Source organism: Macrobrachium rosenbergii, chromosome 3 (assembly GCF_040412425.1).
Source record: "Macrobrachium rosenbergii isolate ZJJX-2024 chromosome 3, ASM4041242v1, whole genome shotgun sequence".
Classification (NCBI taxonomy): Eukaryota; Metazoa; Arthropoda; class Malacostraca; order Decapoda; family Palaemonidae; genus Macrobrachium; species Macrobrachium rosenbergii.
The window spans coordinates 76,907,471-76,922,120 of NC_089743.1; the positions used below are offsets into that span (position 1 = coordinate 76,907,471).

Consider the following 14,650-nt stretch of genomic DNA (forward strand, 5'->3'; position numbering starts at 1 on the left):
CATTACTATCCATTCCTTCTCCCCTATTCCACAAGCACTGACAAAACAAATATACTGCGATCGAGCAAAAACCACCGAATGGGTTGTTTTTAAATAATAACCTCGAGTTGAAATTTAGTGCATCTTGGACTAGGTCATGAAATTTCCATGTGTCTGAAATTGCAGTTATTTTAATATTCTTAAAATGCCAATGGATTGAAACTACAACTGTTGTGACAAAGGTGAACTTTCCGTAATACCCTACTGAAAAACCGAAATGAACAAATGTGAAGCTGTCAGGGTTATTTCAGGAATCTAAGTATTCCTTAGTTGCTGTTATTATTATTAGTAGTAGTGGGAGTAAAAGTAGAGAATTAATTAGGATTAGTGCCAAAACGTGTCACTGAATTGTAGTATATTTTATCACGTTCTCTTACCTCCTCCATTCTTGTAGCAAAGGTACGGAAACCTCCATATATTTCCATAACCAACTGCAAAGCCCAACAGCGACAGAAGAAATTCTGCTTTATTTCCCCATGTACCTCGTTCGACCTCATTATCACCATCACGTTCAGAACGTGCCTTCCCCTCCACAGAGGGCTCCGCTGTCGCTGGTTGACTGGCCATGCTTTAATTTAATGTTTTGTTCGTGCCTCTCAGCGTCTAACCTTATAAAGATTAAAAAAATGAATTAGGTAAATTGACTGCACACACAATATATAGATGAATATATACGATTGTACATTATATAATATTCATATATATATATATATATATATATATGTGTGTGTGTGTGTGTGTGGGTGTATATATATTTATATGTATATATAAATGAACATATGTATGTATGTGTGTATGTTCCAGCATAACTCTGAAATGCATTGAGCAATTTCAACCAAACTTGGTATACATATGACTTACTATCCGGGAAAGAATACTGTGGGGGTAAGACATCACTGGCACTTAAGGGGGTTGGGGTGGGAAGGGGTGACGTGTAAAAAATAACCAAAAACGACAGATAGTAGTGTCTGATCCATGGTTTTCGAGGTCACTGAGATGAATAATGATACTCCTGATGCCCGCTAAGTCCAAGTCCAGTCCTGATAGGAAGAGGGGGTGTGAAAAGGGGTGGGAAGAGCTGACATGCAAAAATAACTGAAAACACAGATATTAGTGTCTATTCCATAGTTTTCAAGGTCACTGAGATGAATAGTGATACTCCCAATGCCCTCCAAGTTCAGCCCCGATAGGAATGGGGGTGGGAAGGGGTAACATAAAAATAACCGTAAACAACAGATATTAGTGCCTAGTACATGGTTTACAAGGCCACTGAGACGAATAGTGACACTCCTGATGTCCTTTAACTCCAAGTTCATCCCTGATTGATAGGAAAGGGGGTTGAGAAGGGTTGGGAAGAGGGTGACAGGTAAAAATAACTGAAAATGACAGATGATAGTGCCTAATCCATAGTTTTTGAGGTCACTGAGATGAATAGTCACTCCCGATGCCCTTTAAGTCCAGCTTCAGCCCCCGATACGAATGGAGGGGACGGGGTGTGGGAAGGGGATGACATAAAAATAACCGAAAATGACAGATATTAGTGTCTAATCCATGGTTTTCGAGGTTGCTGAGATGAATAGTGACACTCCCAATGCCCCTTAAGTCCAAGTTCAGCACCAATAGGAATGGATGGGGGAGAAGGGGTGAAATATAAAATGTCAGAAATGCTGGGCAATATAATTGAAGCAACTATCTTAACAGGAAAGGGAAAGGAAGTGAGAGAGAGTAGAGGGGTGTTTGGAGGAGAAAGAGGGATAGAGTGAGAGAGAGTTAAAGAGAAAGAGAGTTTATCGGTTGTCATTCAGAGTTTTCTGGCAGTGCCAGGTTGGTCAGCTAGTGTGTGTGTGTATATATATATATATATATATATATATATATATATATATATATATATATATATATATATATATATATATATATATATATATTAGTGGAATACTCACATTTCTCTCAGCACAAATGAACCTAAATTACAGGGCGGTCCCGGTTTACGACGGGGGTTCCATTCTTGCTCGCGTCAGAACCCGAAAATCGTCGTAAGCCGGAACATCGTCGAAAATCGTCAAAAATCATAAGAAAACCTTACTTTTAATGCTCTGGGTGCATTGAAAACGATGTAAACTGCATTATTATTGAGTTTTACATAAAAAAACCTTCAAATTATGATTATTCTGCCATTTTGGGGCCATATTTCTTCCGTCGGATCAGCATACGACGCGCCGTAACCCCGAACATGCGTCGTAGTTGTGAAATAATTTCTGATGAATATATTTGAAAAGCGTCGTAACCTCGGAACGTCGTAAGCCGGAACCGTCGTAAACCGGGGACTGCCTGTATTGTCTTCCAAGTCAGCTTCTCATTTGATATCTGACATCTAAGCTATGATCTTGACCTTGACATTTTCCCTGCTTTTATAGTTTAAAAGTTATGGCCAAGGTTAAATTCTTATTTTACCCTTGACCTCAGTTTGACTTTGACCTCACTTTACTAAATGACTTCATTTGTGGATTATGCATCCCAGATATGGAGGCTCTATCTCATGCCATTAATAAGTTACGGGTAAGGTTACATCCCTTTTTGGCCTTTGACCTCAAATTATATCTTAGATGTAACTGCACATCAGTTTTATTAGTGGATTAGGAATGCAAAAAGTAAATTCTCTATCTTATGTAGGTAAAATTTTATGTTGAAATTAGTCACTTTAACCTTTGACCTGTAAATGACCTTACCCTTGTCCTCACTGTGCACTTCAGCATCAGTAATTTATTATGCAAGCCAAATATGAAAGTCTCTGTCTTTTATAGTTTAAAAGTGATGGCTAAGTTTAAATTTCTATTTGACCGTTGACCTGCAAGTATTACACTGATTCCACATTGCACAGTGGCTTCATCAGTAAGTATGCTTGCCAAATGTGAAGTCTCTTTCTTGTAAAGTACAAAAGCCACAGCCAAGGGTAAATTCTTATCTTATCTTTTATGTGTAAATACCTTCACTCTGCACATTTGCATTATTAATGGATTATAGCTGCTGATCTAAAGTCTGTACGTAGTGTAGCTCAAAATTTATGGCGAAGGTTATCCAATTGACTTTTGACCTCTTAATATGTATGGCCTTGAACACTCTTTTAATGCATTTCAAACAATTCTTTTGCCCAAAAAGTTGCATTGTTATATATATATATATATATATATATATATATATATATATATATATATATATATATATATATATATATATATATATATATATATATATATATATATATATATATATATATATATATATATATATATATATATATACACACACATACATACATATACATACTGTATATATATACACGCACACATATATATGTATTATATATAAGTGAGTCCCACAGAAAAATGACAGGCAGAATTTCAGTACCAAGCGCTTTCACGTTTATTAGCGCATTGTCTGGGCACAAATGAGGCACAGATGAAAAGGTTACAAAGTAAACAAAAAGAGCGAGAATACCAGATGGTCAGTTGTCAGAGGGTAATAAACAGAAAGATAATCCGGGATCAAGCGGTCGCAAACTAAAACCATAGACCTAACTACAAGAGATACGGAAGTTTAGCCATACAAAATCCAAAAACATGTATAAAATTAAATATCAGATGGTTAATTGCCCTGGTTAAGTATATGGTTTTAGTTTGTGACCGCGTGATCCCGGATTATCTTTCTGTTTATTACCCTTTGACAATAAATTAACCATCTGGTATTCTTGTTCTTTTTGTTTGCTTTGTAACCTTCTTTTCATGTGTGTCTCATTTGTGCCCAGAAGATGTGTTAATAAACGTGAAAACGCTTGGTACTGATCTTCTACCTGTCATTTTCCTGTGGGATGCGCTTATACTCTGAAGTCATTTTTTAAGCATATATAGTGTGTATATATATACACACATATATATATACATGTGTGTATATGTATGTATATATGTATTATGTATATATATATATATATATATATATATATATATATATATATATATATATATATATATATATATATATATATATATATATATATATATCTGTGTATATATATATATCTGTATATATGTATGTTTATGTGTATTGTATGTATATGTAACATTTACTTTTCATTAATAAAAAATTATAATAGTAACTGACACATTCATACTCTTGTTAACTGCGAAATTGCATCTGAAGCCCCATGCAAAACGATTCCACAATATCAGCTGCTTCATGCAACTACAAAGAAAACTCCTCAGCAGTGGACTGAAACTGCCACCTCTTTCCAGCCATCTGTCTAGGTGTTGCTATGTCGTTTTATCCTGTTCCATCCTAATGTTTTGCAGATTGTACACTTTTCACCGACATATTGCCCTACATTCTTTTCACATGATCAGCTCATCTCAAAACACTTATCCATCCTTTCGCCTTTTCTGACCTTTTTATCACTTCTACATATCTCCCCATTTCTCATACTTCTAATTCTTTTTATGCCACTTACATTATGCAAGGAATTCATCTTAACGGGTCCAATCTTTTTCTTTAATTTGTATTTGGCATCAGTACACAACTTCTATAATGGAGAGTTGACTCAACAATCCCTTCACACACTCCAACCTTGACTTTTATAGACAATCCTAATCCTGCTATCTTCCTTCTTTGCCCAAAAAATTGCATTATATAATATATATATATATATATATATATATGTGTGTGTGTGTGTGTGTGTGTGTGTTTGTGTGTGTGCGTGTGTGTGTGTATGTATGTGTGTGAATCCCACAGAAAAATGACAGGCAGAATTTCAGTACCAAGCGCTTTCACGTTTATTAATGCATCGTCTGGGCACAAATAAGAAACAGATGAACAGGTTACAAAGTAAACAAAAAGAGCGAGAATACCAGATGGTCAGTTGTCAAAGGGTAATAAACAGAAAGATAATCCGGGATCAAGCGGTCACAAACTAAAACCATAGACGTAACGACTCCAACCTTGACTTTTATAGATAATCCTAATCCTGCTATCTTCCTACATCTCTCATCCTCCCATCGGCCATAATATTAACTCCCAAATACCTGCATGAGTTAACAGCTTCCGGTCATACTCCATCGACATTAAGGTTCATTGTTCCGTCTCTTGGTGTTTATATTCTCCCATAACTTTGCTCATGCTCATATTCACACTTAACTCCTCTTGCAAACACTTTCACTGTTTTTCTGCAGTTTTCTTCTGTCATCACTCAGTATTTTATCATCTGCACACATCAACCATTGTACACTAATTTTCTTACCCTACAACTTTTTACCTATGTCTAACGTACTTTCTCACATTATTTCCCTACATAAAGACATTAAATACCAAGTAGACATCATAACCTTGCCGCTGACCCCTTTTTACACCAAAGAAATCTCTCTCCATTTGCGTCTTCTCATATATGCATTTCTGTCATAAAAATTTTAAATTGTTCACAACTATTTATTTTCAGTATAATACATCATCACCACCCTTCATATTGCCTCTGTCGATTCTACCACAAGAATTTTCAAGGTCTGCGCACATGTACCACTTTGCCCTGTACTTTTGAATTTTCTACGTGAATTTTTTGTAATAATTGCCTGATATATCCTTGTCTAGACCCACACTGTTTTTCCTCATCAGTCCTGACATTGCTTACTTTCTTAACCAAAACCCTATCATAAACCTTCCCTAGTATACCAAGTACTGCTATACCCTATAAGTCGCACAGTCTTCTCTATCACCTTTATCTTTATACAGTGGAATAGTTATGCTTCTTACCCACTCCTTTGAACCTGTCAGACATAACATTATAAGCCATAATAAACATTTTTATCGTAGTTTCACCACTGCTTTGGTACATCTCATTTATAATTACATCAGCTCCTGTTATCTTTCCAAATTCAATCTTAATTGTTCATTTCCATGAATATTCTCAAAAAATACACTAACCCTTTCCACTTTTGTTTCATTCATTTCTTCCTTTTCTAACTTCTACTTTGAACAACTCTCCAAAATACTCAGCCCATCGACCCAGAACTGAATTCATTTTGTACATCACTTAATATATATATTTTGTTGTGAAATCTATTTGATCATTAACCTTTCTCTCTGCATTTACTTTTTATTCGCTCTAAAATTCATTGTCAAATTCACCCTTCAGTTTTTTTTTAATTGCCTTCATATTTTAACTTTCTAGATTGCCCCCACCATCCTCCGGCCTTCCTACACAAGATCTCCTCCAGCTGGCAGTTGCACCATAGTCTATTTATGTTTAACTGAACCTCTCATTTCTCATCCCACCACATACTGTTTTTAGCCCCTCTTCCAGTCCACAAAAACTCCCTGCTGAATGTGTGACTCCATTCTCAAATTTTACATACGCATTCAACCTATGCATCTTTATTTCTAGCTCATTTTTCAACCATGTTCTCCTTTTATGCTTTACTCACTTTTTTATTACAAAATCACTTTCTGATGTTTACAGCCACATCTCCCCCCCCCCCCAAGTCGTCCTAACTTCTTCATCTGTTTAGTCCTACTAATGGTTAGCTGTTCCTTTTCTCATCTTTACATCCATCATCTTGTCCAACAGATCTGTACAGAGACCTAGTCTCTGCCCTTTTCCTCACCATTTTCTATGCTGTAAGTATATTAATGTTCTTTGAAAACCATGTATTTCCAATAATCAAGCCCCTTTTATGTACACCTCTGTTTGTTCTCATTCATTCCCGGAACTCCATACCTTCCAAAATTGCTATCTTTTTCTCTCTCATCGTAAATTCCTACCCTTGCATTTATCTTACTTAGCAAAACCACCCTTTCGTATTCTCTAGACCCAGCAGATACTTTAAAAAATACTCTCTTTCTCTTTCATTCTTTTTCATTAATGAACCATAACGCCCTTTTGCCTGCCATATTAATCCATGTTGTCCTCCAACTAACACATTTCAGCTCTAACTATCACCCGTCTTTTCGAGACTACAAACACTACCGCCGTTCCCTAGCTCTACATCTTTCGGATACCTTAGACACAGTCACTCTTTGTACCTCCCATTCCTGTTCACACTCCCCTTCCATGTTGAGCTCAATAGTTGCCTTATATATATGTTTACACAATTTTTTTTAACTTCAAGGTTTTCCTTGTAGAGGGTGGGACGTCAGAAGTTTTTACCATTCAGTTTTAAGCATATTTATGGGTTGAGGTTGCTAGGCTAATGCACTACCTTTGCTTGTACAAGGAGCTAGTATATGCTGACAGCAAGTACTAATCAGGTCCATCGTTGCTTAAATGTCATAGAAAACGTTTGCTCTTTGACTCTCACACTTTATTACAATTATTTCACAAACAGCGCTTGATTTTCAGACAGTCTTCCTCATTTTATGATACCATGGTTCTTAAGGTACATGTACACTGTAGATTAAAATCTAGCTAGACCTGGCTTCCTCTAGTGAGACTAACCTAAAGTGTGTGTACACTACACCATAATTTGCTCTCCCTAGAGCTTCGATAGAGTGGCGGTAGATTGAGTCTAGCGAGACTGCTCTGCCGTAGAGTATACTGGAGTGTGTTTGACCAGGAAGTCTCTCTCAGTCAGACTTGAAAGAATCAGTGGTGAGATGTCACAGTCCAGGTACCTAGTTGCTGCAGCTGCAACATTGGTCATGAAAGCGTTAAAGAATTCCATTGCCATTAGAATTTTTCACAGTCGCATCATTAGTCCCCGTGCCACTTTTCTTCTGTTTTTATTTCTCTCATTTCGCCGTTCATTTGGCAAGGCAGATTTGCCACTCTCGTGTGATATCTGATGCTGGAATATTTAATGTCTTTGCTATTTCTTTTATAGCAACTGGCTTCTTTTCTTTATTGCGGTACTGCAGCAACGACACATTCCAGAGTTCTGGGAACCTTTCATGTTGCTGTATTAATGACATTGTCTGATCACTATCCCATTGCCATTGACATTGTCTGATCACTATCCCATTGCCATTGACATTGTCTGACACTATCCCATTGCCATTAACATTGTCTGATCACTATTCCATTGCCATTGACATTGTCTGACCACTATCCCATTGCCATTGACATTATTTGATCACTATCCCATTGCCATTGACATTGTCTGATCACTATCCCATTGCCATTGACATTGTCTGATCACTATCCCATTGCCATTGACATTGTCTGATCTATCCCATTGCCATTGACATTGTCTGACACTATCCCATTGCCATTGACATTGTCTGATCACTATCCCAATGCCATTGACATTGTCTGACCACTATCCCATTGCCATTGACATTGTTTGATCACTATCCCATTGCCATTGACATTGTCTGATCACTATCCCATTGCCATTGACATTGTCTGATCACTATCCCATTGCCATTGACATTGTCTGATCACTATCCCATTGCCATTGACATTGTCTGATCACTATCCCATTGCCATTGACATTGTCGATCCCTATCCCATTGCCATTGACATTGTATGATCACTATCCCATTGCCATTGACATTGTCTGATCACTATCCCATTGCCATTGACATTGTCTGCCACTATCCCATTGCCATTGACATTGTCTGATCACTATCCCATTGCCATTGATATTGTTTGATCACTATCCCATTGCCATTGACATTGTCTGATCACTGTCCCATTGCCATTGACATTGTCTGATCATTATCCCATTGCCATTGACATTGTCTGATCACTATCCCATTGCCATTGACATTGTCTGATCACTATCCCATTGCCATTGACATTGTCTGACACTATCCCATTGCCATTGACATTGTCTGATCACTATCCCATTGCCATTGACTTGTCTGACACTGTCCCATTGCCATTGACATTGATCATTATCCCATTGCCATTGACATTGTCTGATCACTATCCCATTGCCATTGACATTGTCTGATCACTATCCCATTGCCATTGACATTGTCTGATCATTATCCCATTGCCATTGACATTGTCTGACACTATCCCCATTGCCATTGACATTGTCTGATCACTATCCATTGCCATTGACATTGTCTGACCATTGTCTGATCCCATTGCCATTGACATTGTTTGATCACTATCCCATTGCCATTGACATTGTCTGATCATTATCCCATTGCCATTGACATTGTCTGATCATTATCCTATTGCCATTGACATTGTCTGATCACTATCCCATTGCCATTGACATTGTCTGACCACTATCCATTGCCATTGACATTGTTTGATCATTATCCCATTGCCGTGACATTGTCTGATCATTATCCCATTGCCATTGACATTGTCTGATCATTATCCCATTGCCATTGACATTGTCTGATCACTATTCCATTGCCATGCCATTGACATTGACTGATCACTATCCCATTGCCATTGACATTGTCTGATCACTATCCCATTGCCATTGACATTGTCTGTTCACTATCCCATTGCCATTGACATTGTCTGATCATTATCCCATTGCCATTGACATTGTCTGATCACTATCCCATTGCCATTGACATTGTCTGACACTATCCCATTGCCATTGACATTGTCAGATCACTATCCCATTGCCATTGATATTGTTTGATCACTATCCCATTGCCATTGACATTGTCGATCACAATCCCATTGCCATTGACATTGTCTGATCATTATCCATTGCCATTGACATTGTCTGATCACTATCCCATTGCCATTGACATTGTCTGATCACTATCCCATTGCCATTGACATTGTCTGATCACTATCCCATTGCCATTGACATTGTCTGACACTATCCCATTGCCATTGACATTGTCTGATCACTATCCCATTGCCATTGACATTGTCTGACACTGTCCCATTGCCATTGACATTGATCATTATCCCATTGCCATTGACATTGTCTGATCACTATCCCATTGCCATTGACATCGTCTGATCACTATCCCATTGCCATTGACATTGTCTGATCACTATCCCATTGCCATTGACATTGTTTGATCACTATCCCATTGCCATTGATATTGTCTGATCACTATCCCATTGCCATTGACATTGTCTGACCACTATCCCATTGCCATTGATATTGTTTGATCACTATGCCATTGACATTGTCTGATCATTATCCCATTGCCATTGACATTGTCTGATCATTATCCTATTGCCATTGACATTGCCTGATCACTATCCCATTGCCATTGACATTGTCTGACCACTATCCCATTGCCATTGACATTGTTTGATCACTATCCCATTGCCATTGACATTGTCTGATCATTATCCCATTGCCATTGACATTGTCTGATCATTATCCCATTGCCATTGACATTGTCTGATCACAATCCCATTGCCATTGACATTGTCTGATCACTATCCACTGCCATTGACATTGTTCGATCACTATCCCATTGCCATTGGCTGACATTGTCTGATCATTATCCCATTGCCATTGACATTGTCTGATCATTATCCCATTGCCATTGACATTGTCTGATCATTATCCCATTGCCATTGACATTGTCTGATCACTATCCCATTGCCATTAACATTGTCTGATCATTATCCCATTGCCATTGACATTGTCTGATCATTATCCCATTGCCATTGACATTGTCTGATCACTATCCCATTGCCATTGACATTGTCTGACCACTATCCCATTGCCATTGACATTGTTTGATCATTATCCCATTGCCATTGACATAGTCTGATCACTATCCCATTGCCATTGACATTGTCTGATCATTATCCCATTGCCATTGACATTGTCTGATCACTATCCCATTGCCATTGACATTGTTTGATCACTATCCCATTGCCATTGATATTGTCTGGTCACTATCCCATTGCCATTGACATTGTCTGATCACTATCCCATTGCCATTGACATTGTCTGATCATTATCCCATTGCCATTGACATTGTCTGACACTATCCCATTGCCATTGTCTGATCATTATCCCATTGCCATTGACATTGTCTGATCATTATCCCATTGCCATTGACATAGTCTGATCACTATCCCATTGCCATTGACATTGTCTGATCACTATCCCATTGCCATTGACATTGTCTGATCACTATCCCATTGCCATTGACATTGTCTGATCACTATCCCATTGCCACTGACATTGTCTGGTCACTATCCCATTGCCATTGACATTGTCTGATCACTATCCCATTGCCATTGACATTGTCTGACACTATCCCATTGCCATTGACATTGTCTGATCACTATCCCATTGCCATTGACATTGTCTGATCACTATCCCATTGCCATTGACATTGTCTGATCACTATCCCATTGCCATTGACATTGTCTGACCACTATCCCATTGCCATTGACATTGTTTGATCACTATCCCATTGCCATTGACATTGTCTGACACTGTCCCATTGCCATTGACATTGTCTGATCATTATCCCATTGCCATTGACATTGTCTGATCACTATCCCATTGCCATTGACATTGTCTGATCACTATCCCATTTCCATTTTTCATTGGATATCATTTTACTCACGTTGTACAGCAGTTCTCTCCCCAGATCGAAAAAATCTATTCAAGTCCACAAATAGATGGAGAGCAGTCTCGGCACGTGCTCACCGCTTCATGTCCACTATACAGCACTAGCTAGATTAAAATAACTCTACTGAAATCGGAGATTAAGTTTAGCTAGACCACTCTCACTGTTGTTTACACTATTTAGAGAGCTCTAGCTAGACCAAATCTAACTAAAATATCTATAGTGTACACATACAACCTCTGTCAGCTTCCTTTGGAACCCTTTCTAGCATCAACATTATCACATTTTCGCCATCTCACGTCATCATTTCACTTGCAACCCCATCAGTTAGTTCTCAGGGCGTTTTTGAAGCATCACAAACTAAATTTTACATTATCCTCTTTTATCATTCACATACCATATACCTCCATCCTCCACCTTCAGCAACTTTGCCCAACACGTACTCTTTATATAGAGATAGAGTCGTTTCAAACATCATCTCCATTTTTATCTCACTCTACGATCCATTTTCTCATCAGCCTTTCTTATGCTTTTACTTTCTTCATGTACAACAAAACATGAAAATGAAATGTAAATGTAAATTTACTAAAATACAAATCCCTTATTATACCGACTGGTTTACTAATCACTTGTTTAAACACTTCAAATTATTGCAATACCTGTTAACTGCAGTTCTGGCCATTACCAAAAAGTACCTTATTCCTGAAAAGGCACCTGTTTCACGCATACACACACACTGCTACGATGCTAAATGTTAGATCTCACAAAAGTTATCAAAAGGAGTGACCGAAAACTAATTACTTTACGTTACTTAATAATTTAACTTTTTTTAAGAGAGAGAGAGAGAGAGAGAGAGCCAGCACAAAAGGTCTCTAGAGTCAGAATGACAAATTAATCAGCTCTTCGTTGGGCGAGTCGGTAGAGTTGTGGCCTAGCATTCGCTAGGTCCGAGTTCGAGTCTCCAACCGGCTAATGAAGAGTTAGAGGAATTTATTTCTGGTGATAGAAATCCATTTCTCGCTATAATTCGGATTCCACAATAAACTGTAGGTCCCGTTGCTAAGTAACCAATTGGTTCTTAGCCACGTAAAATAAGTCTAATCCTTCGGGCCAGCCCTAGGAGAGCTGTTAATCAGCTCAGTGGTCTGGTAAAACTAAGGTATACTTAACTTTTACTTTTGCAATAAAAAATCAAAACTCCGTAGAATATTCTATCGAAGCTAGATGACGTCACCGTAAATGCAAAAACGTTCTGGACCAAAGCTGACGTGGCTGCTCGGGACACGTCCAGAATCTATATGGGGTAATAGCCATGCGTTTTTGTGCAGTACTTCCCATCCACCCCCTCGATCTTAAGACAGAATAGTATGTTGAGAAACCTACGTGGCCCTCTGACAAAAGATGATTGAACAATACTTATGCACGAATACCTTGGCCGATTTTTGTTGGCTTAAGTGGCTTAACAAGAAAATGCTTGCTGTACCAAGTGCCCTTCTCTTATCTCGGCTGTTAACGTGACTTTTCACTTGAATCAAAGCGTAATAGTCATAAAAAAATGCATAACATAATCCCGCTATTACGTTATCTTAAAGAAATTAAATTACGTTATTAAGTAATCTTTTCTAGTGAGATCTGACATTACAAAGATTTCAGCAACTATTATTGCAATAAATGGTATTTTACACTACACAATATCTCTTGTATATAGAAAAATCATACGACAATTATAAATAGTGAACATAACATTCTGGAAAGATTCACTGTCAATATAATATTCTATACATATAAATATATATATATATATATATATATATATATATATATATATATATATAATTATATATATAATTATATATATAAGTAGAATATATTGACGGTGTATCTTTCCAGAATGTTATGTCTGTATTTATAATTGTCGTATGATTTTTCCATATACAAGAGATATTGTGTAGTGTAAAATATCAATTATTGTAATAATAGTTGTTGAAATCTTTGTTTTGTGTGTATATATATATATATATATATATATATATATATATATATATATATATATATATATATACTGTATATATATATATATATACAGTATATATACAGTACATATATATATTTATACATACATACATACATACTTATAATATATTGTTTGTGCTTGTAAGGGCAAGTATCTCTAAATTCCTTATGTATGCATGTGACTTGGTCAGTTTGCGTAATTGTACGTGGATGGGCATTTAAGGTGTTTATATGAATTTATAACGACGATTTCGTTTCTTGACTACCCTAGCAATCCTGATGCACACCTGTTGTGATCTGTTTTCCCTCAAATAAAGACGTCATTTCCTCGTCCCACCACTTGTTGTTTTTAATCCCCCTTCCAGCACCCTTTGTTGATAATCTAAAATTGTCTCAAGGAATGAAAATCCTTGTTCTGTGTACTCACGCGCGAAAACCAAACGCAAGCGGCGGAGCTCACCTGGTAAGTGCCCGACTGACTGGCCGACTGACTCATTCCGATTCAGTACAGGTGATCTTATATTTTCATTGAGAGTATCTTGCGTCTGTTTCATTTAGTATCGTTCGGTGTTTGTATTTGAGTGCATGTGTGCCCTTGCATTAATGTAACCAGCTCCCTACGTACACAGTTTCCTGTTCACTGCCTCCTTTTTGGCATCCTGACACAAATCGAAAGAAATGCCCTTCGAGAAGCAAAGCTCTTAGACTTGGCAAAACTTTGAGTTCATCACAAAAATACATTTTTTACGGGGCTATCTTTGTAGTTTGTATGGAGAAATTGTGGTAAGGAGGATGTTCTCTTGGCTTTTCCTTATGAAAGTTTTTATCAAGAACAGCAATTATCCTTCTGAACAGTTATTTTTATATTCCTTACAGGGAACTTATAAATGGAAAGGACTTCTCGTTCCATACATTTCCTCTGGATTTGGAGACTAGATATTTCCGTAGCCCTATACAAATCTTGAATTTGGCAGTTTTCCGCGATATTGTAATTGGACATCCGGCTTTTAAAATGCCCTTCATGCTGTAATGTGTGTGTGTGTGTGTGTGTATAGTTACTGGAAATAAATCATAAGGACTCTTTCAAGCT

At 37.4% G+C, this 14,650-nt stretch overlaps 1 protein-coding gene across 4 annotated transcripts in view; it reads right to left on the minus strand.

Annotated features, from left to right (window-relative positions):
- LOC136825933 (sodium- and chloride-dependent glycine transporter 2-like) overlaps positions 1-14,087 on the minus strand; it is a 55,368-nt gene extending 41,281 nt beyond the window's left edge. Inside the window, exons 1-2 of one of the 4 annotated variants that reach the window (XM_067082803.1) lie at positions 14,021-14,087; positions 417-647 (exon numbers count right to left, since the gene is read on the minus strand). In XM_067082803.1, coding sequence (XP_066938904.1) covers positions 417-606 — 190 coding nt within the window. In that variant the 5' untranslated portion in view covers positions 607-647; positions 14,021-14,087. Of the gene's footprint in view, positions 1-416; positions 648-12,712; positions 12,917-13,987 lie in introns of those variants that run through there. The other 3 variants (XM_067082807.1, XM_067082816.1, XM_067082821.1) reach the window with 3 other exon arrangements.
- Positions 14,088-14,650: the final 563 nt, after the last annotated feature.